Source organism: Python bivittatus, unplaced genomic scaffold, assembly GCF_059951505.1.
Source record: "Python bivittatus isolate LINGU-HERP-01145 unplaced genomic scaffold, Pbiv_v1 ctg000210_np1212, whole genome shotgun sequence".
Classification (NCBI taxonomy): Eukaryota; Metazoa; Chordata; class Lepidosauria; order Squamata; family Pythonidae; genus Python; species Python bivittatus.
Genome location: NW_028277053.1, coordinates 8,144,490 through 8,171,952, shown reverse-complemented (window position 1 = coordinate 8,171,952; position 27,463 = coordinate 8,144,490). Strand labels below are relative to the sequence as shown.

Here is a 27,463-nt window from a genome sequence, read left to right as displayed (position 1 = left end):
ATTGTTTATTCATAATACCACAAGGGAAGCCAAAAATATGGGACACATGGGATGGCAATCATTTAACTTGGGACAATGTATTAATTTTATTTTAAAACAGCAGCATTTGTTAACCACATCTTACGTTGTATGAACAAATTACAAAGCAGTACAATCTTCCTCCACGTTTTTTTTTAAATAGGAGGTAAACAATAGATGTCTCTAGCTATTACTGTCATCAAAGAAAAGCTGGTACCAATCACCTAATCATACAGCACTGAGGATTGGAAAGAAGATGTGAAATGTTCCAGGAATAGCCACAAAAAAAGCCCCAGGGCAAACTATTTCAAGGGAGTTTGCATAAATCCATGTCCCAAAAAGGACAATCTGTAATATCCACTTTTATATTGCTAGGCCCAACCTATCTGAGCTTCTGAAGAAACCAAACTACTTCACAAAGGAGCACAGGAAGTTGACAGTGACTACATATAGCCCAGAGTTATTGATAAGGTCACGCTGGTATCTTTCTTAAGCACACAGTGTTGGTCCTCCTGCTCCAGATACATCCCGAGAACGTTTCAAAAGAAAACTTCAGAGTGATGCCACACAAAGATCTAATTAACTTGATCGAGCATTACCTTCCCTAGAAGCCCTTTGCGGAATGTGTGGATAAATTCACAGGCGGCTGCATTGTAATTAGGTGCTGACACTGTCACATTTCCTGCCAAAAGAAGGGAAAGCTTCAGCCTCGTTACTGAGCCCAGTTATTTCAATATTCCAGTCATTCTTCCCTCCCAAAAAGGGAAAAAAAGACTGTCACTCACAGGCCCAGAACAATTTGATCTAGAAAGGCTTGACATTCCCTTATACATTCATTCTGGGCTCTGGCATCATCTGCTCATGGAATTTCCACTTCCTACTCTGAAGCACCAGATTTCAGGTCACCTATCAATGGAGAGCTTCGCAGCAGCTGCTGATGGCGAGAGGACAGGACTCACCTGTGCCCGTCAGAACCTGGATTTTTTGAACCTTGCCCAAATGCAGTGCTATGCTTTTGAGTACGCTCTCCACATCATCACAGGGGCCACTCAGCCCGTAGCGCTCCACATAACTGCAAAGTAGGGGGAAAAAAAGATGCCTGTAGCTTATGGAGGGCCCCACTGGGATCCACATCCAGGCCCAGGGACTGTCCCACCTGAATTGTTGCTGCTGGTTCAGTACATAGAGAAGATAATCAGCAATGACATCCACTCCGACTAGGTGATCGTGAATTGCTCCTGAGTAAGTGAAAAACAGACAGACTGTTAGCAGGACGGGAAAATGTAAAGATACTCCTGCTGGCAAAGTTGGACACAGGTTGGGATTATTACTGCAACCCAAAGAGCCCCAGAGATACAGGGAAATAGCCAGTAAACCAGACTTAGGATGGGTGTTAATTTGGAAATGATACAATACATCTGAACTCTACAGAAATTAGACAAACACTGCAGAAATTAGAAGCGCAAGGCTGTGAAAACAGCAAATGTTATTTCTCTAGTAAGTTTCACACAAAGGAAGTGTCAGGCTATACAGAGGAACAGATATCTGTACGGAAGTGTTACAGGGAAATAGGGTTAAAAATCCAAGTCAGAGCAGCTGGGTAAAATGTTGGTTGACTGGCCTATTTCTCTGGCAACGGACAGACTCCACTGCTATTCTGTGCTCATCCAGCAAGGTCCAAAAGCTGCCTCACTCACCAACCCTATCATTTACATTTTAATTTTTAGAAATCTGTTAAGTTGTATATCCTGCCTTTTCTTCAAGAGCTCAGGACAGCTTCTATGGGGTTCTTCCTTCATTTTATCCTCACTATAATCTGGTAGTGGGGATAGGTGGTTGGAGTGAGGGAGGATGACCAACCCAACATCACACGGCTTCCACGGTTAAGGGTGAACCTGAATCTAGATCTTCCCAATCTAGTCCAATTCATTAATCATCTACCCCATACTGTAGGAATACACCCTCCACCTGAAGTCATCTCACCACATAATGCTAGCTTCAGCCCCGTCTCGACAGACTTAATTTGGGGAGACAGCACCCCAGGAGTATCCAGTAAGTACATGAGGGGTTTTTCAGACACCTAGAATATGAAGGTATCAGATTCAGTTTTACAATCTCCAAAACTGGCACAGAGGATTATAGGATGAGGTGGTTTAGTACATGTCTAAAGCCGACTGAAGACATCAACTTGCTTTATGTTTTTGAAGAGTTATCCACCATGACTACAAGATCAACATTCTGGCTGAAGCACATCCCTTAAACATGTATCATCCTGGATTCCACCTCTAGTTTTTTTATTTAAGCTCTCATGGAGTAGGCCAAATATTATTCATCAGTTTCATATAAACGATTCTGAAACCCTATTCTGAGATGAGAAACAAGGTGCATCTACCAAGCTTTGCTGAAAAAGACCAGCTCTTTCGGGCACCCCCTATCTTGGACTGTACCCAAGTCTTCATTACTTAAGAATCAATACTTAAAATAACCCAAGTTTGTATTCCAGATGGTAACTCTGAAGGCAGGGATGTTTTTTTTTTTTTTTAATGCAACCCATTCTGCAAGTGTCAACTTAGAAGTTAAAAAATAATATACAGAGCTTAACTTCAACATAACATCTTGGCATGCATAAAACAGATGGGGGACTTGCAAAGACACTGTGCAAAATTAACTAGGGATGGAGCACATCTCTACACACCTTACAGAGGCAGCTTTTGTGACACAAATACTTCCTCTGTCACATTGTGATATTAAACAGACCCACCACATAATCCCCCTATCGTGTTACTTCTAGCCATACTCAGAAATGCAACCCAGGGTTCTACTCCAGTCACTTCCCATTTGGTGCAAAAATTATTGGATTACCTGGATCCTGGTGAGAACGGCTCTGGTTATACCTGGTGCCGCACCAACTGGGGAGGCTTTTCCTTTGCCATGGGGAAAGGAAGGAAGAAAGAAAAAAAACAATTATATGCATTAAGGATGCAGCGCGTAGCAAGTTCTGTTGTCACTGTCTGGGGAACTAATTGTCCTTTTTGCTTTTTAGGCTGGTAATCAAGCACAGGCAAAAGTAGATATTGGTTCTGGAAATCAACCCAGCTATCCATTCCTTCTCTGGCAATTAATCAGGGATGTCCATGGCCACATAATTGTGTAAACACTGTTTTCACAACTGCTGGACAGATTTCTGGTCTCAGCAGCAGAATAGCTCAAACACTCCAACATCTCTTCCCTTTGCCTCCAAGAGCTTGCTTAGCCAGGTCAAATTTGCAAATTTGAACTAGACTACCATGTTTGTGTGTTATGATAAATGCCCATGCTTGTTTTCTTGTATACCAATTCTACTGAATACTATATTTAAATATATTAATTTGTTTGATCACGTCAAGAACAGAAGCAACAGGAAATACTGTACCTTTTTTGAGGTGTAGCTTTCTCACTGAATTGATGATTGATGATTTCCCCACATTTGGCACACCAATTACCATGATGCTATTTTCCACATTCTGGAACCAATCAGAAACAGCTGAAAGTAACCTTGAAAACATACTTGGCACTAGCAAGAAAGAAAAGAAGTAATCCAAATCTTTGAGCAATATCTAGATAGTGAAATATATGGAGACATCCTTCTCAGTATCCAGGGTATAATTTCAGGCCAATGATGATTGAAATCTGGGGTTCTACTACACCCAGGACACTTTTCTTCTCCTGTCTCTTTTGAGATGCTTACAAGGCTGGAAAGAACCAACCTACATAAAGCCCACCCGGTATGTACTGGATCTTATGGTCTGATAGGCTGTGAACATCTGTTCTTAGGAAGTCTGCAATTCAAGATGAGATATGTCCAGGTGCTGGAAGATGGAAGCCAAAGAGATTCATCTTTTAAAGAAAAACACAGGAAAATGCTCAACTATTTGTTAACCTTCTAAAATTTAGAATTTCTCTGAAGAACTTGTTAATAGGAGTACACATGTAGGGTGAGTCTTCTACAAAAGGTCTGTTCTGATTCGTTATTGTCTTTGTCCAGGTAATTATTTGCCATTTTATTTAATCTTAATTTTAGGAAGGGAAGTAAAAGCGGTATCATCAGGATCTTCTGAAAGAACAGCTATCATTCTGAATAAAGTGAGCTTATGATCTTCAGGTTAGGGTTTTCTAAAGTTATAGGAGACAGAGAGAGCCAGTTTGGCATAGTGGGTTAAAAGCATCAGGCTAGAAACTGGGAGACCATGAGTTCTAGTCCCACCTCAGGGCAAAGCCAGCTGGGTGACCTTGGGCCAGTCCCTGTCTCTCAGCCCTAGGGAGCAGGCAATGGCAGACCACTTCCAAAAAGAGCTTGCCAAGAAAACTGCAGGGAATTGTTCAGGAAGTTGCCAGGAGTTGAGACTAACTTGAAGGCATGTGCGCGCGTGCACACACACGAGATAGATCTAATGGAGCCTAATAAATCCCATTAAAAATGATTCAATTCCACGCATCAGGAATTGCCACAGGAAAGAATAGGATAATTCTTTTTGTTATTAACCAAGTAGTTACAGGTAGTCCTTGACTTACGACCATTTGTTCAGCTACTGTTTGAAGTTACGACGGTGCTGAATGAATGGTGGTTATGACTCGTTCTCAGAGTTACAGCTGTCCCAGCACCCTGGTGGTCACGTGATTGTGATCTGGGTGCTTGGCAACCTGTTCGCACTTATGACTGGTTGGCAAGCTCCCCGTGATTGCCATTTGTCAATGGCATTTCCCAAAGTCAATGGGAAGCCAGCAGGGGAGGTTGCCAATCACCGGGGTAAATCTCCCCCATCCGCGCACCCTCCCTAACCCCTTTGCACTCATGTTGTGCTGGCCTCTTGTGCACCCTGCACACCCTCGAGAGGCAGAGCACCTCTCATGCACCGCTGCACACCCTCCCTGATTTGTGCAGCACCCCTAAAGCACCCCTACACACCCTCCCTGACCCGCGCCTCTTGTGCACCCCTGCGCAACCTCCCCAACCTGCGTGGCACCATTTGTGCACCACCATGCACTCCCTGACCCACATGGCACCTCTTGCGCACCCTCCCTGATCTGCAAGGTGCATCTTGCACTCTCCTCAATCCTCCTCCGCACCTTGTGTACCCCCTCATTCCCTCCCCACCCAGCAGCAGTCACTTACCTGCCTGCCAGCCTGGGACTTGCAACTTCCTGACTCTGGTTGTCGGAAGTTGGCAGGAAGTTGCCTCGCCTAATGATCATGGGATTCAGTTAACGATGGCACCCAGGACGGCTGTTGCTAAGCGATGCGGTCACGCTTTATGACCACATCGCTTAGAGATGGAAATTCCAGTCCCAATTGTTGTAAGTCGAGGACTAACTGTATTTCAGTATGAAGGAAAAGCATAGCAAAGTTTTTGCTCTCAAAAGTGTCCAGTTTAACTCACCTCTGCCCTCTGGTAACGCTGACTGTTTTTGATCAGTGCTGTGAGAATGGGAACAAGCTACAACAAAAGAAAAGATAGATTCCGTGGAATTCTAGGTCTTTTTTGCTCTTAGAGGAGGTTATATGCTCTCTCCCTCTCCCCTGTAGCTATTCCTTAAGCTAAAATTGCTTAGAGCCAAGGACAATTATTTATTTATTCATTTAAGAAATGTACAAGGCTGCCCAACTCTATGACTCTTTTGTACCAACTGTATTGCTTTATCTATCAATGAACAGGAAGACTGGTTCTAGAATAAAGAGCTCTCATCCAGCCTTATCGTACTAGAATTAATTTTGTACATTAGAATTGTACCTTCTTGATATTTTCATCTTTTAGGCATTCTGTGAAGAGAACGTGTTGCAAACCTTGCTGTTCCAAGAGTTCCAGAATTCTCTAAAAGCATATCAAAGAGATTCATAAGAAGCATTACTGTTGTTATTATTATTATTTAGATATATATTATAGCTACCCACTCTAAAAGACTCTGGGAAAAAACTGGGTACCTCCTGTATAATGTTCAAATGTAAGTCCCACAGTTCACTTTAATATGCAAACAGGCTCAATGCTGCATACAGCTTGTGCGCAATTATAACAATTTAAAACCAGTAAGGATTTGGTATTAAAGAGTAAGAAATAGTTATGTGGGAAAAAATGGTGTGGAAAGGCCTTCAGTTAGAAAGAAATAATGTGGTGCAGTACACTTTATTGTTATTTGCTTATTAAATTTGTATTCCACCCAAACCTCCCAGACTCCTGCAGGCTTGCAATAAACAAAGCATACAATAAAACGCCCATGTAATAATTGAAAGCTCGCTGAGTTCAAATCCACCTTTAGCTTTGGAAGCTGAGAGATGATTTGGGGCCAGCATAACCTCCCTCTCAGGGATGTTGTTGTGGGCAAAATTGGTAGAGGGCTGCTATTTATGCCACCTTGAGCTCCAAAAGAAAAGGCAGCATCTAAATCTAATGAGCAAAAATAAGCAAACAAAAACAAAAGAAAAAGAACATTTTTACTGTTCACTTAAAAGCAGTCAATGGGGACTAGGCAAAGGCCCTTCTTTCTTCCTTGCAAATTACAGTTTTCTTCATACGGGACAAAGCCAACCTGAGAAAAGACTTAGTTTCCAACTCCTTTTAGATAACTGTAAGAATCCTGAGGCAGCTGACTTTAAAAATAAGTAACTTCTTCCCATGACATTTCATGTGGGTCTGGAAAAAGACTGGCAAGGGTCTATCACTGTTGGGAATGCTCCTGAGTCTGACTTCTATTACCACTGAAGGAAGAAGGTGTAAATACTTTGCTGCATTTGAAAAGAATGAGCTGTTCAAGGCACTTGGTGTGGTGAAAGTTGGAATCATGGCTGCCTCTACAATATTTGTGGAGCAGATGGGAGCCCTCTGGTTGTTAACATCTACCAATCTCTGCTTTTTTGGCAACATCCTATCATACCAACAGTGGAGAAAGTCCACCCTTAAATATTTTCAGTCTCACACTTTCAAGAAGATATAGCTGCAAGCAAGTATTAAGGGAGTCGGCCTGTGCAAAGAAAGTTACTTTCAACTGCTGAAAAGATTCTGTTTTCTACCATTATATGAATGGCCACAGTGGGCCACCTGAAATAATTTTCTCAAAAACAAAACAAAACATTGCCCAGATTATTTCATACATGGTTTATATGGAGCCTGGTCCAAATTCAGTACTATATACGATTTAAGCTAAACCACAAAATTCTTAGCCGCAGCTGGTATGTAATAGGCTCGTCTACTGATGATATCATATGCCAAACACTGTAGCTAACTTGAGTTTGATTTTTCACTGTCACTGATTGAAAAATCATTCTCAGATATTTGAAGTATGCTACCTACTCTACAACTTGTTGATTAACTATCTAGATAAGCCTTTCAAACGTTGCTTTCTGAAAATTTATTTGCAGTGGTTGTTCCCTGCAACTCAAGGTGCTGGTCCCTAATCTTATATGGCTTGGAGCCATGAGCCTCCCTGGCCCAGGTAGATTTCGCTTGCCCAACCCAGATGAACAGGAAGTGCCTGCTGAAGGTCCCCCTCTATTGCAAGCACAATGGGAGAGGGCTTGACGGGGGGTGTTCTTTGTGGAAGCTCTCCTCCTCCAAAAGAGCCCGTCCCTCCAGGTGAGGATGGCTCCAACTCTCATGACCTTCCACAAGCTAGGAAAATGGCTTTCCTGGAAGGGGTTTGGAGACTGATTGTGCAAGGTCATCAGCACCAGAATGTCTGTTACTAAGACAATATTTATTTATTTATTTATTTATTTATTTATTTTATTTATTAAATTTTTCAACTGCCCATCTCCCCCCAATGGGGGAACTCTGGGCGATTCACAACAAACATTAAAAACATAAAATATATAAATACATAAAACTATTATGTTTAAAAATATTAAACATAATATTGCTATTATGTTTAATATTTTGCAATTACCTAGAGTCTTTTGGCATTGGGGTAGTTATTAAACCTTATAAATAAATATGCTAGGGTACCCAGTGCATCTTATCTTATCTTATTTTATCTTATCTGTAACTAAGTGAAATTACTGCTTTGTCAGCATATAATAGTCATGCTCTATGCCTTAACTCCATTTCGGTTATATACAAGTAACACTCAGCCACTGAATTGATACAAAAATTAAACAGAAGTGAGACAAGGACATATTCCTTCCAGCCCCTTTTCTAATGGGCCTGGCTCTGCTACATCTTTCTCTTAAATAGGTATTCACATCAAATTTATAGATGTAAACAAACAGCTATTGATTGTGGCTTTAAATATATATATCTCAAAATGTGACTGAAGCTTTGTTAAAAATCAATAAAAGATACCTATAGTGCAGGCTTTGGAGTATATTTCTCCACTAGATGACTTAATATTAAACACTGATCAATGGTACTATGACCAACTCTAAAGCCAGCTTATTCTTCTGCCAAGATGCTTTCCAAGTCTAACAGTTTCCAGTACAGAGATCTGACAAGGATTTTAATGACTGTGCTTAAGTAGACTGATTGGGAAACAACTGATAGGGATCTCTACTGCCCTTCTTAAAAATGAGAGTAATTATTGTTAGGCCCCAATCATTTGGCATTCTAGCTTAAATGTCAATACATGTAAAAAGTAAGGCCAGAATTGGGGTCCTAAAATCTGTTCCAAGTGCCTTACCAGATTTCAGCTGGCTGATCAGTTTAGATATTTCTGAAACAGTGACTGGGGCCTATAGGAGGAGGGCAAAGGAGATGCCATTGTGCCCTATAAGAAGACAAAAGACAAAAATCATAGTAGCTGGTGATTCACTACAGCAAAGAATCTAAACAAACATATGCTGATGGACCCACTGGCTTGCAAAGTACAATCTGCCAGAAGCAAGGATCAAAATCCCCTTCAACTTCTAAAAGTTATCCAGTCCTCTGATAATTATTCAGTCCTGCTAATGTGAGGACAAATGTCAGCACAATGAACAGCCACAAATTTTGAAGATTAGAAAAAAAAAGTTTAAGGCCCTAGGAGTTCAGGTGGTATTGTCACCCATCCTTCTAGTCCATGAAAGAGGACCAGAAAGGGAAAGGACACTACAAGTCAGTGACTGGTATCAATAAGATAGCTGTAATTCCTGGAATCCATGGCCTGAATTATTTCAGTGAGGGACTGCTGGCACAAGATGGATTGCATTACATACAGACTGGTAAAAATGCATTCTGGCAAAACATGGCAAGTTGGATTAAAGTGAATCCTGAGGCAGTCAAAAACCCAGGATCTAAGAAAAAAGATCTATGCACTGTAGGGGGAGTGTACTGTTGAAGTAGGTCTTAAACCACTCTGTGAAAAAATAGAACAAACTCTGCCTTACAGAACATATGGCTTTCATATTCTATGCATTAATGTTCAGAGAATGGGAAATAAATAAGATGAGCTTCAGCTATTAATATAGAAGGTCAAATATAATTTAATAGCTTTAACCAAGACCAAGTAAGACGAATCCCATTATTGGAATGCTGTAAATGTAATATGGTAAAGCCTTTTTAATGAGCTAATTGGGGGGAAGGAAAGTTCATTATTCATAAATGTACAATAAAAAGTACATCATCATGATTTTTATCATGACATGATATATGTGCTAAGAAGGCTGATCCTCACTCAGCACTGAGAAAAGTATCTTCATAATAAGAGCAGTGGACCCAGTTAATGGGGAAGGTGGGGAAACTCTCCTTCACTGGATATAGTAATGTGTTAAACAGTGAGGGGGGGATCACTGGAAAAGAGTAGAGGAAATTTATGCTCCCCCCCCACTGCTGTTAGTTTCTTAAGTTGGTCAGTAAAACAGTACAGCAGCTAAGCAGCATTGATATAATTATGCTAACTAGTTCTTATTGTAGTATGACCATTAAACTACTCCATAAGCATTGCAAATTAGGCTGAACAACAGATAATTAATTAAATATAGATTATGTTTGCTAATATGTAATTTATTTTCTCATATCCCATTTCCAATGGAGGTTTCTTCTTCATAAAAATGGGGAATGGAAGCAATAGGTATGGTTTGGAAACATCACCTCAGATAATTGCAGCTTTCTTTGAACTATTCTTGCTAGTACTTAGGAAGAGTATATGCTATTATCCAACACACTGGGATATTCATAGAACACTGTAAAACATGTCACTTTTATCCCCTCAACAAGGTCATTCTTTTTGTCAGTTCTTTTACTGATTTCTGATGAAAAACTGTTACCAGACTCACACAATACATACAAGCAGGAATTGTGGTTAGCATGGAGTGAGCAACCTCTCCACCTTTCATTAATTTGTAAACTAAATTAAGCAAACACCAATAAGGCAAGAGGCTGACGAAGAAGCCAGGTGTTATCAAACAGGGCAATGGCAGATATGAAACTTGAACATCAGACACAAAACAGTATGATTCAAACAGCAGGAGTTCAGGTTCCCTACTGTAAAGTTAGCCTGAAACATTTGACAGGACCAACCTTTCAAAGAGCAATCTAAACTAAAAGAAATAGTTTCCATCCTATATCCTTACTGAGATACTTAGGGTGTTTTTTCAAACTCTGGTTAAGCCTACAGTCTATGAAAGAGGAAAAACTGACAAGATTCTACTTACTGACTTGTGGGTGAGATCTGCCAGATCCATTTTATTCAACACTAACAAATGTGGACGGATGCCCAGGACTTCGTGCAACATAGGATTCCGGCCGGAAAGTGGAATGTGCATGTGCTAAGGAAACAAAGACCCGCAATCCAGACGCGCAATGGGGAGCACAGATTTACTACCTGCACCACAGAGACTGCATTTACAGTGAAAACAAAATGGTAGGTGAACTCAACACGAGAGCCCAAATCCTATCATTCTCAAATTCTTAATTTGGAAAGGACAATGGGCATTATAGGCTGGCCAGCTTAATGTCCGTTCTAATCAAAATGGTAGAAATGGGAGTCAATGGAAAAATAACTACTGTAATCCTACTGAAGAACACACTTTGTTCAAGGAAAATCAGCATTGATTCCACAAAGGTAAATCCTGCCTTACTAACACAAAAAGCTGGGAAAACCGTAGAAGAGGGCAACCAAAATAATTAGAAGCTTGAGCATTATCCCTATAACAAGGACTGGAGAACAGGACTGAACAAAATGCTGAATTATGAGCCCATCTGCACTGCTTCCTTTCCCAGCATTAAGATGTACTACTTATTGTTTACCAAGGATGTGTTTTCAAGACCCTGCTTCTATCTCATGATCAGCCTGCTGTTAAGGCAGCCCAGGTGTTCTGGGGTAGAAGTGATGTTTTCCCCCAGCAAAATATTCCATGTGGAACAATCTAGGGTATGTGGAAGAGGCAGACTGAGATGATGCAGATAGGGTATGTGACCTGCTTGGCTCCAATTGGTCTTGCCTCCAATTGCGGGACTTCCCCTTCTGTCTCATTGCTGGGCTCTGTGGTTGTTCTTCAGCTGTGAGACAGTACAATTCATAGCACCTGACAGATGGTGCTGGTCTATCTTGTGGGCAGAGCAATGGAAATCCCCTGCCCACCTCCATATACAGGAAGCCCCCAGACTATCTGCTTCATAGCACAGCATGAATAGAACTGGTATTCAAGAGCAGGAACAGTATGTGTGCAGGATCCATCTGGTGGATTGCACAGCCTCTCAATCAATGCAGTGATCTTTTAGATTGATTGATCAAATTATCCATTAGGGAAAAAAAGAGTCCAGAAATAAGTTGCTGTAGAAACAAGCCTTCTGGTCTCCCACATAGCCAAGCCAGCAGTGCAGAACAGGCACAGAGCCAGCGACGGGATGGAAGGAGGCAGGCCATTTGCAGATCACTGACCCCAACCGCATCACCTCAGACAGCCACCTGCGTGCACCCCAGATGGTCTGCACGGATTGCCTTACGCCTGCATAACACGGACAACGTCAGTTCCACACCAGAACTCCTAAATCAGTCTCTGGGATGCTTTAGGAGCGGGCTGGCAATGAGACATCCTGGGCAGAGGCTGCTGGGGCAAGGAGGCTCCATGGATGCGCTGTGAGCAGGCTCTTCTCACGTTCGCGAGCCACTCTCCGGGTCTACTCGGTGATACGACCCGGCGGGCAGAAGCGAGGGCTGCGCGGCGAACCACTTCCCCGCAGCTCCAGAAGGATATACGGGCATCGTGCACTTCCAGCAGGCAGTCCACGGCTCGCAGGCTCCTCCTCATGTCCTTCAGTCCTGCGGGAGTCAAGAGGCACCGTTGCAACCGCCGCCCCGCTGGAGGAGGCCCTTCGGCCGCCGCCTCCGAGGCCCTTCCCGCCCGTCGCCCCGGCCCCAGCCGTGCCTCGCGCCATGTGCCCGGGGAACCAGCGAGCCACGTCGCGCCCACCGCAGTCAAAGCGCTCCCGCCAGCCGCCGCCGCCCGGCGCCCGCAGGAGAGCCGCCAGACGCATCCTCGGCCGCCCCGGGACCGCTGCGGCGGCGCGCTCGGATGACAACGGCGAGGTCCTGCGGGGCGCGCCCGGATGACGGCACGGAGGCTCCGCCCCGCGAGAGGAGGGGCGCTTGTGACGCCTCCTGGAGAGGGCGGGGAGCGGCGCTCAGTCGTCCCGGCGGGAGTGGAGGGCCGAGGCCACGCTGCGCTCGTTCTCCGCCTCTGGCGGTCGGAAGTGCGGAGAAGGATCCCTGAGGAGGTGAGGCTGCCCGGGCGCGCCCCTTGGTTGCTTCCCAGTGCCCGCAGTCCATCCCGCCTCTCTGGCCGTGTCCCCACGACATGTGGGGTTCGCCGGACAGGGCGGCTGCCCCGCGTCTCGTGCCCGCCCGGCCCTCGCGGGCCAGAGTCGTCCGAACGGACGCTGCTGGAGTTAAGCTAACCAGCTCTGTCATCTTGAGCCCATTTGGCGTAGTAGGTGTCTTCAGGAAGACGTTACGAGCCGGGGTTTTCTTTGATTTTACCGTGTGAGCCCGTTTGGTGTCGCGGTTCAGGTGCTGGGCTGGAAAGCAGGAGACGGTGAGTTCTGGGCCTGCCTTCGGCACGGAAGCCGCCGGGCCCGTCCCTCTCTCTCAGCCCAGCCCACCTCGCAGGGTTGTCGTGGTGGGGAAAGCAGGAGGAGGGAGGAGTATTAGGGACGTTTGCTGTCTTGAATTATATATGTAAAAAAGGCGGGGCAAAAATACCTCCTCCCTCCCCCCATTTGGGGACTCTCAGATTCGCATTTGGGTCACATTGGGGTTGAAAAACATCCATTGCAGTCAGGGTGGGTTCTTGGCTTACGAGAAAACCTGTTCGTAATTCTCTCCTTTCCACCCTCCCAGCCTCTCGGAATGAGCTCCGACAGCCAAGCCTTGGCAGAAGCTGAATTGGATCCTACGCAGACTCAGGAGGAGCCCATCCAGGAAAATGCCGGTTGCAGCCCAGAGTCGCTGCCAGCCCCGGCTCCCGAGGAAGCCAGTAGCCCCAAGAGCTACTGCCAGGCCTGGCTCCTGGCCCCGCTGGAGGATGCGAGATACCTCATCTGCTGCACCAACTGGTACTAGCAGCTCTTTCTGGGCCCCCTAGGCAGCACAGCTCACCTGACTGCCTCAGAAAGGCACCAGCATCCATCTTGAGGCTGAAGAGACGCATCTCTCCCTAGATGTGCAGTTGTTATTAAAACACTGGGGAGTGTAACGATCTGGCTTTACCTGCCATAGGCTATGTTTGCACTATCTGCTTGTTCATGGTTAGCTTAATCATGATTTCTCATATTAATTCCCAGCCACATTCTCACAGTGGATGGTATTGGTATTCAAGCTGTTTTTTTTTTGAGATGTAAGGGCTGTGATTGCCCATGGTTCCTGAAATCAGGTGGAGAATCCCTGTTGCTTTAACTCTCTGTTCAACTCTATGTTAAGTTTGGTGCACTTAAGCATGGTTAACAACTGAGTAACAGAAAGCCCAACTTCCTGGGTTTACACATCATACTATGTGGACTGTAAACTCTGGCTGGGTTTACACAACATGCTAAATAAAAATGTGGTCTTGTAAACATAGCCATAGATAGGCTAAGAAGTGTAAAAATGTGATAGAGCAAATATATAATGCACATCTGCTCCAACATTGGAGTGGCAGACCTATCTGAAGACTTTTTGTCCTGAAAAAGGACTGATAGAGAATAAATGCAAGAGGATTCTCATTCTCTTCTGTCCTTTGTGGCAGAATCTGAATTCAGTTCTAAATATGCTCTCAGCTTTATCCGGGACACTTTGAAGAATTTGAGCCTTGCATAAAAAGACTTTGCTGCATATTTATAACTGAGTGGACAATGATGAGAAGAACTTAGAACTTTATTATCATTGTTGTAAAGTTAACTAAGTAATGACTGTCATAAAATATTAAAAAGATGATAAACATATGCCACCATCTTACTCCCTACACCACATGTGGCCTTTTTACCAAAGCTTATCCATGTCATTGGAATTACGATCACCTACAAATTTGAGTTTATGAAAACCAGAATTTCTAACAAGGTTTTGGTTTATAAAATATAATCATGTGCCAGCTTAGGGAAAAGCAACAAAACCACATTTCAGGTATAAACTGAACATTTTATATATTTGACCCCTTCACATTTTCTTTCAATCAACTTTGCTAGTAAGAAATTACACTGAGTGGGAAAGAGGAGTGTAGCTCTGTGGACAATCCTCCCAATACCTGAGTGTCTTTAAAATTGAAAGACCAAGGCAGCGTGTATGTGTACAGATAATGGGTTGTAAGAACATGTCAAGAAGGCCTAGTTAATACTTGGATGCAAGAGCAACAGGAAATTTCAATAGCGTATGCTAGACAGAGGAGCCAAAAAGCGTTCCAGAAGAAGGCAGTAGTAAATCACTAGGTCCATACTGTTGCCAAATGAATGCATGGATTCCTCCTTGAAGTTACCAGAGGTTGAACTCAACTTGAGGGTGCCTTTATCTTAATATAAATGTACATGCTATGTATGAATTATGTTTTACTGCAAAAGTATCACTTTCCAGTTCCTTTTCTGTCCTTCATTTCTTCTGCCCACCTTTAGAACCTTTCAGGAGCATTTGGTGATCCTGATGGGTTGGGGAATGAGTGTAGCTGTCCCATAGGCTCAGCCACATTGTATCCTAGCAAAGTGGTGTGAACTTAGCCTGTGTGGTTAATGTATGGTTCAGGAGGAGACATGAACCCAGTAAATTGGTTTAAGAAAACTATTTGCTACGGATAAGAGCCATGCAAAAACAAGGATAGATACCCAAGCCCTTCCCTCCCACACAGCCATGAGAAAACAGATCACTTCTGTTTTTAGTAACTACAGTTTGTACTGGTAAATAATTATAGCTAATGTTAAATACAGCTTATTTCAAAGAAATCAACTTTATAATCCATGATCTGAAGATGTTTCAAACAGACCATAGTTATGATGAACTGATTGGATTTATGTAGTGCATTAAGCAAACACTCACTCTCTCTGACAATGTTTAGCACAGTGTGAGAAGGCAGCCTATAGCCAGGGTTTCTTGTTCTGTTACAGGATATGCCTCAGCAGCATATTGGGAATGTCATAAAAAGTACATTTAATACAGTAGCTGGGTTCTCACATAATGCAAATCCAGAGCTTTATCACAACATCACATTTTGCTTTCTTGGTATAACAGACCAAGCTATAAACCAGGTTCTTTCACATAATAAGCCAAAACCAAATAATTCCCAATGTGGCTTAGTATGCTCTTATCAGTGGCTGAATAAGCCAAATTTATTTGCTTATTTGTGGCTTAATGTACAGTATAAATTTAGCCAGTGTATTTAAAGACCTCAGCTCACTTTCCATGGTATGTAGTGACTTCAGGAGCATTCTAGGAGCAGATGAGGTAGAAATAGTGACATAAGCAGAGGGTAATTTAAACTGAATGCATACAGTTGAGGTATTAGTACTGTCATATCCTCTGACAAAAATGCTCCTAGTAATTGACTCACAGAACAAAGATTCCTGGAACTTTATCAGACTAATTAAAAGTATCCATAACCACTTCTCATGACATTTGGTGAGAAAATAGCAAAGAAAAAGGCGCTGTTTCAGCTGCTGGTTTCTAGCGAAGCACGTGGAGACTCAAGCATGTCGTAGAGATGGATGAGACGGTCTGCTTCTCTCCAGCCGGACAACAAGGCACCGTGAGTAGTAGAATAGAATGTGCGATGTGTAGCTTCTCCTGCAAAAAGAACCTGGGGGAGCTGCAACGAGAAACAGCAATGTTACGCTAGCCTGGATCACCTAACACAACCAAGTCATGGTGAAGGGTAGAACAGTTGACATGCATGTCTTTAAGTATCAGGATGTGTCAGCTAGTGATTTGATAAACCTCTGAAAAGGTTTGCAAATAGAAATGGGAATCAAAGTATTGAACCAAATCAAAGTGTTGCTTCACTTTTTGAAGTCCTACACAGATTTGATGGTTTTCCTGGTGCTTCTGAGGTGGTTGTATTTAGTTTCTCAATATAATTTGACAACTTTAGTTCTGTTTATGGAGAAGTGTGTGTGTTGAATAATTATGCTGAGCTCTGACATTGACAAGAATAGTCAGCCAATCAGCTCACTGGCTCTTCGTCCACCCAAACTCTTTTCAGGTGCCAATGATAACATTACTATGGGCTTTACTTATTATCCCAGCACCTTTAATATGGCCAGCTGAGGGTTCAACTTTGCTCTCTCTTGTAGTAATGAAATAATAGCACTTCTGTGCTGGTGTTGCCAATGCAAATGGGAGTTGAACTTGGCTCTCAACACATTGAACATGGCCTCAACACTGATCAGACCAGCAAGCATTCTTGGATTAAATCTTTTAAATTTATGCATGGTTGGGGCAGGTTCAATGTCTTGATTAAGAATGTCTGTCAGTCTAATGCAACCATGGGCCCCAACAGTTAACTCTTTTTAAGAGTGTAGAGTGGCAAGGCTGCCATTTTTTTCTGTGTTAGCTTCTCTCTGATCTCCTGATCCCTGAGGCGTTATATCTCACTGTGCCAGCCTGCTTCTGCTTTCTCTGCAAGTCATAACTCTGTCACCAATGAATCTTGATGGTGATGAGAGGATCCTTTCCAGGAGTGGAAAATGCACCTACTAGCAATGCCAAATCTGGCACCCAAGAAATCCCACCAATCCAAGAGAATTAAACATGATCCTACAAGGGCAGGTTGTGGTGATTCCTTAGAGTTATGACAAGCCTGGTACCCCAGGAAAGCAACTGGAAGAATTAAGAGGTTATGTTTTAAAATCAGTTTTTGGCAGTTTATATTTACAATCCAGGGTGGACCATTTTCTGCATTGGTTTCAACCTGCTTCTTTGCTGGATAGTTTAATAATAATCATAATGATTTGTTAAATTTATATGCCACCCGGCTCCCAGTGACTCTGGCAGTTTACAGTTGTTAAAACATTTAAAAACAAGTAACAATATAAGAAACACAAAATCAGCACAAGACAAAGAATAACGATGGCGATGAAAACAAACCTGGAGGGGAACAGAAAGGAGGAACAGGGCATCAGCTGTCCTTGCCAAAGGCCTGGGCAAAGAGCCAGGTCTTTAAGGCCCTTTGAAATACCAGTAGGGTGGGAGCAAATTTCAGGGGTAACATTCCAGAGCTTGGGAACAGATGGTCTATACTTAATTCTGCTAAAATCTGCCCCAAAAGAGGTACGGATACTTCAAAAGTGTACTGCAGTAAAATTCTGGGAGGTATCCAACTGAAACGTCGATTAATCTTGAAGGAGTAAGGTCTTCTAGCATCCTATTCTGTGGAAAGGTGAACTAGCTTCAGATGTTTTGAAGTTTCCTCATTATAGTTTATTTCAGGCTATAAAAAAAACTTGAACATGAAAGAACTTGAAGCAAATTAAGTTGTCCTTGAATCACAAACTTGAGTCATACCCTCTTCAAATCTTGAATGACCAATTTGAATCTAATGTAAGCTGATTTGTGCAATCCTACAAGATATAGGGATAATACCTAGGGAGCTGCATAGGTTGCTCATTGAAGTATACTTTAAAGTGTCAGTGTAAACCTTTTCTAAATGGTTTAGTGTTTGATTATTTGAGGGGCTGTCTCTCCAATTACAAACCAGCCTTGAAAATTTAAAGCAGCAGTCCCTCTGAAAATACTCCTGATGTCAAAATTTTATTTACCTAGTAGGTAGAAAAAAGCCATTTCTCCCAGTGTATTTGAATGCCCTTTCCATGGTTCTCAGCTCTGCCTTTAGTTGTAACTCACTGATGTTCGATAACAGTTGGAAGGTTTCATATTGCTATAGACCCATAATGCTTACCTTGGAATCAGATGTTTCCTGAGGAAGGGGCTGAGACAGTACATCAATATCTTCTCCGCAGCTCCCAACAGCTACATGACTGTAGGAACCTTTGGTATAAGGTTCATTATGCCATTTAGATCTCAATATATTCTTTGGAGGAGCCAGTTGTGGATTTCCTGATCGAAACAAACGCAGAGCAAATTAATATTTTATTTTCTAGTTTAGCCATTTATTGGATTTATACCTCACCTTTCCCAACAATTTGAGAATACAGAGTTCATTGGGGAATACTGATGTTCAGTGAAGGCAAGGTGAATGATATTTCCTCCCTCCCTCCCAAATTGGGTAGAATTGTGGAAACTTTAGGGCCATATTTTAACAGAATATTGCATAAGGCCTGCTATAGATCATCCAGCACTTGCTCAGAAAGAACACCTACCTGTTGCTTTACGAAATATTTGAGTTAAAGTTGTGAGAACCTCAGAATCTGTAAGAGTTTCCATAAATTCAGATTCTTTTCCAGCAATGAAGCCACAAAGTATATGCCCATACCTGTAAAGTCAAAGACCAGAGGAAGAACACTGCAAAGCAAGATTGCCTACAATTCATTAATCCTTGATCTACCAATCTAGAATGATATCTGTTCAGCATTCTTATTTACTATACTATAGAATGTATTTTCTTGGAAGTTACACTTGGCTTCCACTTTCTGTTCTTAGAAAGGATGTACTGTCACATTTCTTTTGCTAGGCTTTTAACGTTCATATTTTAATTTACTGTACTTTTTTGAATTTTGTCACATCTTTTGTTTTCTGCCCTAAATAGTAAACTGCCTTGGGTATTCATTCTGAACAAAAAGGTGGCAAATAAATAAATAGAGCCTATTTGTTCAATTTTTAAAAATTATTAAATTATTAAAATTGAGAAACACTGTTATTAAAATTGAGAAATACTGTTGAATTTATTAAAAACAAAAATAGTAAAATGAAAATAAATCACAAAAGTATCATGAAATGATGTAAAATCATTTACCCAATATTTACTGTACAGAATAGGCACTTAAAATCTTTAAAAAATGGATTGAAAAAAGATTGAAATGAATGGGAGAAGAAAGTTTTAGCTTGGCATTGAAAGGACTTGAATATGGACATGGGGGCAGGGGGTGTAGAGTTTTTACAAGGACTCCATAATTGAAAAGGCCTTTTCCACTACAGCTGTCCTCAGGATGGGCATTTTCAAGACCAATTAAATGACTTTGTGCAATGATACAATCTCATTAATGGGGAATTTTTCTTGATTGAACTAAGCAACTGTCAGTTTCCCTAATAAACTGGGCTACTTTAGGCTTATTCTACACATTCTGTAAGACTAAGGATGAGGTGGGGGAGCCTCCCTAAGGACATCCATGCAGAAAGCCCAAATCTTTCTCCAGCTGTTCTCTCTGCAGTGGATTCTATACATGTGCTGAAATCTTTGACCTTATTCAAGGAGGTACAGATAGTCCTTGTTTTGCTCTGGCCTCATATAGTGACCATTTATAATTATGACAGTGATGAAAAAGTAACTTTACAACCAACCCTCACATTTACAACTTTTGCAGTCTGTAAAGCAAAGGAAAGCTAAAGTCAGATCATAAGCACAGGCATGGTTTCACTTAGAGACCGCTTCACTTAACCAAGTTGCTGGTCTCAGTTGTGGTCGCTAAACGAGGACTACCTGTAGAAGCATCTTGTTGCAACCCCCAACAGCTGCTCTTACAGTCCAGCATTCAGATCTACTCTGCAACCCCTGGATCTTTTGTGATTCCCAGAGACTATTTGGAATGTACAAGACAAACATCTCAGACCTTGGAAAGCTGAAATGCCAAACCCTCGATAATGTAAGACTCATCCTAATTCAATTTCTCCTCCGAGTTGTAAGTTAAGATGTACAATAGAGCAAAATAACATCAGCAGATGGATAGCAACGCTGCAAAGTGTGAAATCATCATAGATTACAGACTACTGTAACTTGTTTGTTACTAGTTCAAGCCCAGCCATTCCCTCTGTTTGAGATTCATGACATGATCAAAGCTTTGTTCACATGATAACTTCCCAGAGTAGCTCATTTCAATCTTTCCTTCTTCTTACCTCTCAGGTGGTTGGAGAACAACATAGCCAGCAATCTTTTGGAACCAAGTATTCTGCAAATCAGCAGGAGGCTCAGCCAGAGGAGATTCATTTTCCCATACCACCTCAATTATTTCAGAATCTGGCTTCCAGAATGGTTGTTCAAATTCCAAAATAATTTTATTGGCTGTCCCAAAACCCATATGTCTTATTGCTACCATCTTCTGTGATGGAAGAGGAGGACAAAAAAAAGTCTCCTGGTGTTCTTTGAGGAAACCTATGAAAAGGAAAATGACACAGCACAGATTAGGACACGCCAGAATTTGAGGAAAATGTCTCATTTGAGAATATTGAACAAATTCTTGAGGAAGCATTCAAGAACAATATAGGAGTTGAAGCCATGGAAATGTAATGATCCAGTGCTGTTTTTCAGAGACTGTACTGTCTTAGAATTAATTAATTATGAAGGCCAGATTAAAAAAGGGGGGGGGGACATTTTTTTTCTCCCCAAAGCCTTTAAAAAAATGGTGGAGGGAGACGATGATTAACTACAGTAGAGTCTCACTTATCCGACATAAACGGGCCGGCAGAACATGGGATAAGTGAAAATGTCGGATAACACACAGTAACAATTGAGTGCAGTTAAAAAAAAAAAAAAAAAACGATCCGCTGCGCCTGTTGCAATCGATTTTTGTGTTGCGATGCTGCACTGTCAGGAGCAACTCACGCTCGCAAACAAGCGGCACACTTTTCTCATTGCCGATTTATGCGTGTTGTGTTTTTTTTTAGGGGTGTCGGATAAGACGGAATGTCAGATAAGCAAAGGTTGGTTAAATGAGACTCTACTGTATTTTCTAGTATTTTCATTTTGGATGTCAAATAGTTAAGATGTGAGAAAATTTGGCCAATGTTTGAAAATACATCAAATCAAGAAACAGACTAACTTGAGAAAAGGTAGAGAAGACTGTCTCAATACAATTCAATTTTCTAATGAAAATCCTAAGTGAAGGATCAGTAGTAGAAACTTGCTAATGATAATACTTTGGATATAAAAATTAAGAGTGATTTAGCACTATTTGTGTGGAAAAATAAGTATTTTGATTTCCCTGCCTCCTGTTTCTCAGTCTTCTAATTTTTAGAAAAAGAGAAAAAGAACTCATTTGATTCAATGGAAGACAAAGTCCAAAATACAATATTTCCTTTGTTTTATCACAATGTTGATAGCGGCTTCTGTTTCAACATTAACTTCTTTGCTGCCTGTTTTCATGGAGAAAAAAATGAAGAGAAGCCACGTTGCTTTACAGATCAGTAGTTTGGGGCTTGATACATGCACCCAAACATATGCATATAGACAACCATTTTAAAGTAAATTCAACAAACACATTTATAATTATTGTTTAAATAGAATAATGTTCTGATGTTATACATTGAACATGCTTTTATAGGCAACCACATTATAAACAATTCCTTTTTATAAAGCAGCAAAGTAAGAGTTGATTTAAAGATTGTTACGAATATTGGATATTGGATATATTTCAATTATTCCCAAGAACATCATTAAAAAAAAAAACTTGGTTCCCTCCATTGCTTCAAAATCCTGAAAATTTTACATGCCAGGGACTAACACGGCACTGAATCCTGTTTGTGTGGGCCATGGAATCTCTCTTAATTAATATGGATGGCATTTTGAGGCAAGAAACAAAAAAATGTAAAGAAAGTCCTAAAATAATCTTACCACAGCTAAACCCCAAAGACCTCCTTGCATCCAACTTCAGTGCATATGTAAATGTACTGTATATGCATATGCATAATAAAATAAATGCAAGGGAAAATAGGCCCTTCCCCCACACGTGATGCAAAAGCATTCTCTTTGATGTTTGATTTTGGCTTAGTACAAACTGTGAACCCACCCGGTGTGGTTTGTAAAGCTTCTAAAGCTTAAACATCTGTGAATCAGGTCACGATGGCTTGTTTGACAAACCATGGTTCAAATAAGCCATGACTTGGAGTGTATGAATTCAGTGAAGATCCACTAAGGGTCACTAATCTTACAGGTAAAGCAGGAACCACACAACCTGTAGCTGAAGGAAGAAGCTGTTTGTTATCTGCCATCAAGTTGGTGTCCGTTCTTAGCGACCACCAAGATATATTGTCAAAGGCTTTCACGAGCGAAATACGATGGCTGGTGTGGGTCTTCCGGGCTGTGTGGCCGTGTTCTGGAAGTTTTGTTTCCTAACGTTTCGCCAGCATCTGTGACCGGCATCTTCGGAGTGCAGGAGCACAGACAGGAGCAGTTCTCTCTGTGCCCCTGCTCCTGTTTGTGCTCCTGCCCTCTGAAGATGCCGGTCACAGATGCTGGCAAAACGTTAGGAAACAAAACTTCCAGAACACGGCCACACAGCCCGGAAGACCCACACCAGCCACCAAGATATACCTTCTCCAGTATGATCTGTCCCCAACCTGGACCCTTAGCTCTTCCAACAGTGCTGTATTCAAAACAATCTTGTGGCAAGGGGAAGAGGTTGCACTAATCTTTATAAGAATCCAGGTCTTTGCATAAGGGAGCAGGGAGTAGGCTCACTTACATGATCTTCAAGCTATGACCTACTATGCCGATTACTGCACAGAGCTGGAGATCTGTCCAGAAAAGGAAGCTCTAAATTCAACAGCTAAAGCAACGGTGCCCTAAGTGACTTCTTTTCAGGTGTTTCTCCCATGGCCTTCTCCAGCTCACTGCTCGCTAACCAGGCAGCACATGCTGACCAGGTATGAAAAGTAAATTTATTGTGTTTTTGTGCAGAAAAATGTTGACACAATGGCAATGAAACCAAATGGACAAAATCAGAAAGCCACTGAGATTTCACCTAAAGGCACTGTAACGATGACATGATCTGCTAAGAACTTCTCGCCATCTTCACATTCCACCTGCACTCCAAAGAATCGTCCTGTGGGAATCTCCTCCAAGTCAGATCTTCCCCAATGAATTCTCTTCACCGGCTTATCAAACAGCACAATCCCTTTGGGTAGAGATGCCATTATGTGGTCTGTGAGGCCTTCATAACCCCTAAGAGGAACACACATAGAATTAGGCAGCCCGATCTGAAATGTGCTTCCATACAGTTTTGCTCCCTCCCTTACTAAATTGGAGGCTCAGGATCCAAGCTGCCCACTATAAAAGAGGAAGGTGGCCAAAACAGAAGGAAGAAAACCACAAGAACATGTGAGGGAAAAGAATTTAACAGGATAGATTGCAGAAGACATGACACATGTAAAGAAACAGTTAAAATAGATCCATTTAACAGAAACTCCCATATCCAAAAACATGTGTCCCTATTTGAACTCATTTGCCCTTCCAAAGCTAAAACACTATATCTACGTTCGGACAACTGAGTCTGAAGGACACCAGAAAAACCTGGGGATGAAATAGCAGGATTTTCATTATTTCTTTTTTAAAATTAGAGTTGAGGTAGCACTCACTTGGGAAAGGTACAGTCCAGGCCAGGAAGCATGGCATACTCTCCAAAGGGCCCCAACGCCACCAGGTCCAGGCTATGAGTCCCATTCACACAGCACTCCATCTTGAAGTAAGAGTTGAGGATGGCCAACTTTAGGCGCCTTGTCTCTTCTTCATCAGGCCATTCCTCCAGCTTCTTAGCTACAGCATTTTTCAGGTACTCCCCCACGCTGGGCACCGGCACTTGATCCACATGCAGAAACTTGCGTGATTCTTCCAAGAGACTTGAAAAGAGGACCCCCATGGAACCCACTAGCTCAGGACTCAGCTCCTGCCCCTGGCTGGAATACCAGGCAAAAGGCCCTACTGGATGCCCATCCACTTCTATCTGTTGGTTTTCTTCAGTCAAAGCATCTTCATCAAGCAATCCAGCCTCTGATGCCAGCTGGAAGACTGGGTTTTCTCTTGAAGGCCCGTGTATCCAGTGAGCACCAATCTCAACCAATTTATTCCCTAGGGGTGGGGGGTAGGGAAAGTAACCCATCTTTAATTCAACATTGCAACAGGCCATGGTTTATTGAGTTAACCCAATTGCTAGGTTTGCAGAACACACGGCTAGGTCCGCCTACCTTGGGCAAACCCAGCCTAGATGATGTGTTTACAGTACAAAGGCCCTGTTCGCACATTAGGCATATTTGTTGCCTTGAGTTATATATATCAAAAGGCAGGATAAACATCTAATGATAATATTAATAATAATAATAATAATAATAATAATAATAATAATGTGCTTAACTGGAGTTGGGGGAAGGTAGGGTGTTGTGCAAATTCCAAAATCCACATAATAAACCAAGAGTTAATGACTTTTAGCCCTGAACTATCTGGATTTGTTCAAGGCTAAACTCACTCCCCAGTCATGTGAACTTGACTTAACTGCCCCTTCGTACCTCTGTTTGTGACCAAGATGACAGCCTAGAGAGGCTTTATAAAAATGGGGCCTCTCTAGGCACTCTGTGGTAGTTTCCCACATCATCAGCAAAGAGATGGGAAGGAGGGGGACAGCCTCCCTTGCTGTGGGGAGGACTGAAAAATGTCTGTCTGATAACTGACGAGTCTTTCACCCTATGCTGCCAGCTCATGGGTCAGCCATGCTGTGTGAATAGGGCCATTGTACGGCCATTCCTTCTGTAACAGGAGGGGAACAAATTCAACAAGCAGGTGATAACCTTCATCTCTCCAAACCCATGCTTCTGTCCTGGAGAAGCAGGCCTCCAAAATTGTTGGAGGCCAGGGTCCAGGGTCCAGGGTCCAGGGTCCAGGGTCCAGGGTCCAGGGTCCAGGGTCCAGGGTCCAGGGTCCAGGGTCCAAGCTCAGGGTCCAAAACCTGCTTGACCCAGCCCCAGACTTGCTCTCTTCAGCTGGGCCCACTTTGTATCCTTTCAGTCTGACATGTCACCGGCTGGTCTTCTCGCTATTGGCACAACAGAAAAAGTCCCACAAGGAACGGGAGAGAAATGTGGAAATGTGCCATGCCTGTGCTCAAACCCCGGGTACAAAAGCTGCCTTAAGGGAATGTCTTGTTTCAAAAGAGAGAAGTTGCATCCTTCCCATTTGCCCCTAGGGAATGGGACAGCATTCCTGCAGGTGATGACAGGCCCTTGGGCAGCAGAATGGGGCACCCTCCTCCCATTCCTGGGTTGAGAAATAAGACGTTGGCCCCTGCAAGTGTGTCACCCCTACTATCTCTTTCGGCCATGTCTGCCATATTTGGGACACAAAAATCCAGTTGCCCTCAGCAAAGGGGTACAGGAAACCCTGGCCCTTGGGTGTCCTCTGGTGGTTATCCGGATATTTGCAGCCCAGAGGTGGCGGCAAAGCACCCACCTGACTTTGCCATCTGTTTACAGGGCACTTTCTGCAAAAAACCACGAAGGGCCCTGCCAGGGAAGGCCTCTGCACTCTGAAGAGCCCTTCGAAGGGAAAGGCGCTTGGAAGGAAAACCCCCCGCCCGAAAGGGGCCGAGGGCACCCGGGGGCGAGTCCGGTTCGTCCCTTGGCGAGAGCGCCCAGAGCGCTTCTCCAAAGCGAGCCACGCTTCTTCCCGGGCCGGCCTCCCAGGGAAGGATCGCCCAACGCGACCGGCCCTGGCCCTCCCGATCCTGCAGCGCCCTGCTTACCGAGCTTCGCGGTTCGGATCCGGCCCCCGGCGCGCCCCGAGGCTTCCAGCAGGCGCAGGTCGGCGAAGCGCTGGGACCCGAGAAGCCTCTGCGCGGCGCCCAGCCCGGCGATGCCCGCGCCCACGATCAGCACCCGCGGCCGGGCCAGCGTTCCGGAGCTTCCCGCGGCCCCCGCCATGGCACGGGCGTCTGGCTGCAGCTGCGGCGGGTGCCGGGAACGGGCGCAAGGCGAGGACCGGTGCCCTTATTCGCCGGCGCTTCCTGGCTGCTCGGGGGCCGTGCAAAAGCCGGGGTGGAGCGGCGCAGCCCGGACGGGGTGGTGCCAGGAGCAGCCAGCTGCGCACAGAGAGGCTGGAAGGGCCGGAGCAGCCCTTCCGTCCCGCTCCTCGCACCCTCGTCGATGCGGCGCGGTCTCCTCTGCTTTTGAGACGCTCCGGAAAAGCGCTGGTGAAGTTTCCCACCGCCCGAAGAGATGGGGAGAATTGAATCTCACGGCATGTCTGTTCCGGCCCTGCCTCCAGATGACTTTTGCAAAAACGAAAAGCAGCGCACTGAGTTTCCTCGGCTTGCTTTTATGACAGGCCTTCTGGGTAACCGTGATTCCCGTTCCCGGGACCCTTTAACGAGTTTCAAGGCGTTTCTCCTCCTCGGGGAAAGGGCTGTGAAAGCGATCCTTGAAATTTGCGAGAGAAGGGCCGTTCTCCTGGGAAATTAAAGGACTGTATCGCCCAGGTCGTGTCTAGCCTTTTTCATAAATGGGCTTAGCTGTAATCCTCCAGGGCTTCCAAAATAAATAGCTAAAACTAAAACTGGAATAGCAGAATGATGAAATGTGAACTCTTGTTCTGGATGGTATTAAAGGTAAAATCAACCAAATAAATAATCACCCCTGATAAACTATTTGTATGGTGGGGTTGACCAAGAGAGTTAATTTGAATCGCTTCAGATTAGCTGTCAAGGTTTCCATGACATACCAACCCTCGCTGTCCAGTTAAATGTGTTGTACAAACTCCAAACTCAGGGATCCAGATAATCCCTGAGGTTATGGTCAGGAGATTGCAAAGAGATTCTGCCTTAAGAACACTGGTTTTTTAAAACTCTATCCTCCAAATGGGCTTGGAACCACAGCCATAACTTGACCCACCTTTCATGCCATCCATCAGAAGCTCTTTTTTAAATTGGGCGACTACCACTGAGAGATCTAGAGAAAGCAGAAGTTTAGCTTCCTCATCATTCCCCTGGATACAACATTCGTCAAAGCAGTTGTGGATAGCATCAGATAGATTTGGCACAAAAATCACAAGGTTCCATGGAGGTACTCAACATTGATGGACCTGTCGTTGCATCTTTTCTGCACCATAAATGTGATTTGATGATAGTTTTATGTAGGTCCCGTGTACAACCATGAAGATCCTACGTGGGTCCAACTTTGC

At 43.3% G+C, this 27,463-nt stretch overlaps 2 protein-coding genes and 1 long non-coding RNA gene across 6 annotated transcripts; 1 reads left to right on the top strand and 2 right to left on the bottom strand.

The window, feature by feature from the left end:
• Positions 1-12,491, bottom strand: MTG1 (mitochondrial ribosome associated GTPase 1). 4 transcript variants are annotated; one of them, XM_088139418.1, is made up of 11 exons: positions 12,329-12,489; positions 12,158-12,222; positions 10,613-10,717; positions 5,787-5,867; positions 5,436-5,492; positions 3,431-3,521; positions 2,881-2,942; positions 2,002-2,098; positions 1,175-1,256; positions 978-1,090; positions 5-700 (listed from the first exon to the last, which is right to left on the bottom strand). In XM_088139418.1, the coding sequence occupies exons 1-11, from the start codon at positions 12,435-12,437 to the stop codon at positions 594-596; spliced, it is 969 nt and encodes a 322-aa protein (XP_087995544.1). In that variant the 5' UTR covers positions 12,438-12,489; the 3' UTR covers positions 5-593. The 4 variants fall into 4 exon arrangements, with proteins under 4 accessions (XP_087995545.1, XP_087995546.1, XP_087995547.1 ...); XM_088139420.1 differs by lacking the exon at positions 2,002-2,098 and having other exon boundaries at positions 3-700; positions 2,881-2,946; positions 3,434-3,521; positions 12,329-12,490; XM_088139421.1 differs by having other exon boundaries at positions 4-700; positions 978-1,256; positions 12,329-12,490.
• A 48-nt stretch (positions 12,492-12,539) lies between these two features.
• On the top strand, positions 12,540-14,386 carry LOC112540973 (uncharacterized). Its single transcript, XR_003085010.2, has 2 exons — positions 12,540-12,677; positions 13,300-14,386. It is a non-coding gene; the product is annotated as an uncharacterized LOC112540973 (long non-coding RNA).
• Positions 14,387-15,348: 962 nt separating this feature from the next.
• PAOX (polyamine oxidase) lies at positions 15,349-26,539 on the bottom strand. The gene is made up of 7 exons (XM_007431027.4): positions 26,031-26,539; positions 23,878-24,367; positions 23,265-23,464; positions 20,422-20,677; positions 18,732-18,844; positions 18,311-18,468; positions 15,349-16,222 (listed from the first exon to the last, which is right to left on the bottom strand). Exons 1-7 carry the CDS (start codon positions 26,206-26,208, stop codon positions 16,067-16,069), a joined length of 1,551 nt encoding a protein of 516 aa, XP_007431089.2. The 5' UTR covers positions 26,209-26,539; the 3' UTR covers positions 15,349-16,066.
• Between the last annotated feature and the right edge of the window lie 924 nt (positions 26,540-27,463).

Excerpts from the sequence above, each read along its gene's own strand:
- MTG1 (XM_088139421.1), bottom strand. The coding sequence starts at position 12,437 with ATGCGTCTGGCGGCTCTCCTGCGGGCGCCGGGCGGCGGCGGCTGGCGG. Across the intron at positions 10,718-12,157 it reads TGGAAGTGCACGATGCCCGT|ATTCCACTTTCCGGCCGGAA; the intron begins ATATCCTTCTGG and ends TAGCACATGCAC. Across the intron at positions 2,943-3,430 it reads AAAGCTACACCTCAAAAAAG|GAAAAGCCTCCCCAGTTGGT; the intron begins GTACAGTATTTC and ends CCCATGGCAAAG.
- PAOX (XM_007431027.4), bottom strand. The coding sequence starts at position 26,208 with ATGGCGGGGGCCGCGGGAAGCTCCGGAACGCTGGCCCGGCCGCGGGTG. Across the intron at positions 20,678-23,264 it reads CATCGTTACAGTGCCTTTAG|GTTTCCTCAAAGAACACCAG; the intron begins GTGAAATCTCAG and ends TCCTTTTCATAG. Across the intron at positions 16,223-18,310 it reads AGGAAACATCTGATTCCAAG|CTCCCCCAGGTTCTTTTTGC; the intron begins GTAAGCATTATG and ends TTCTCGTTGCAG.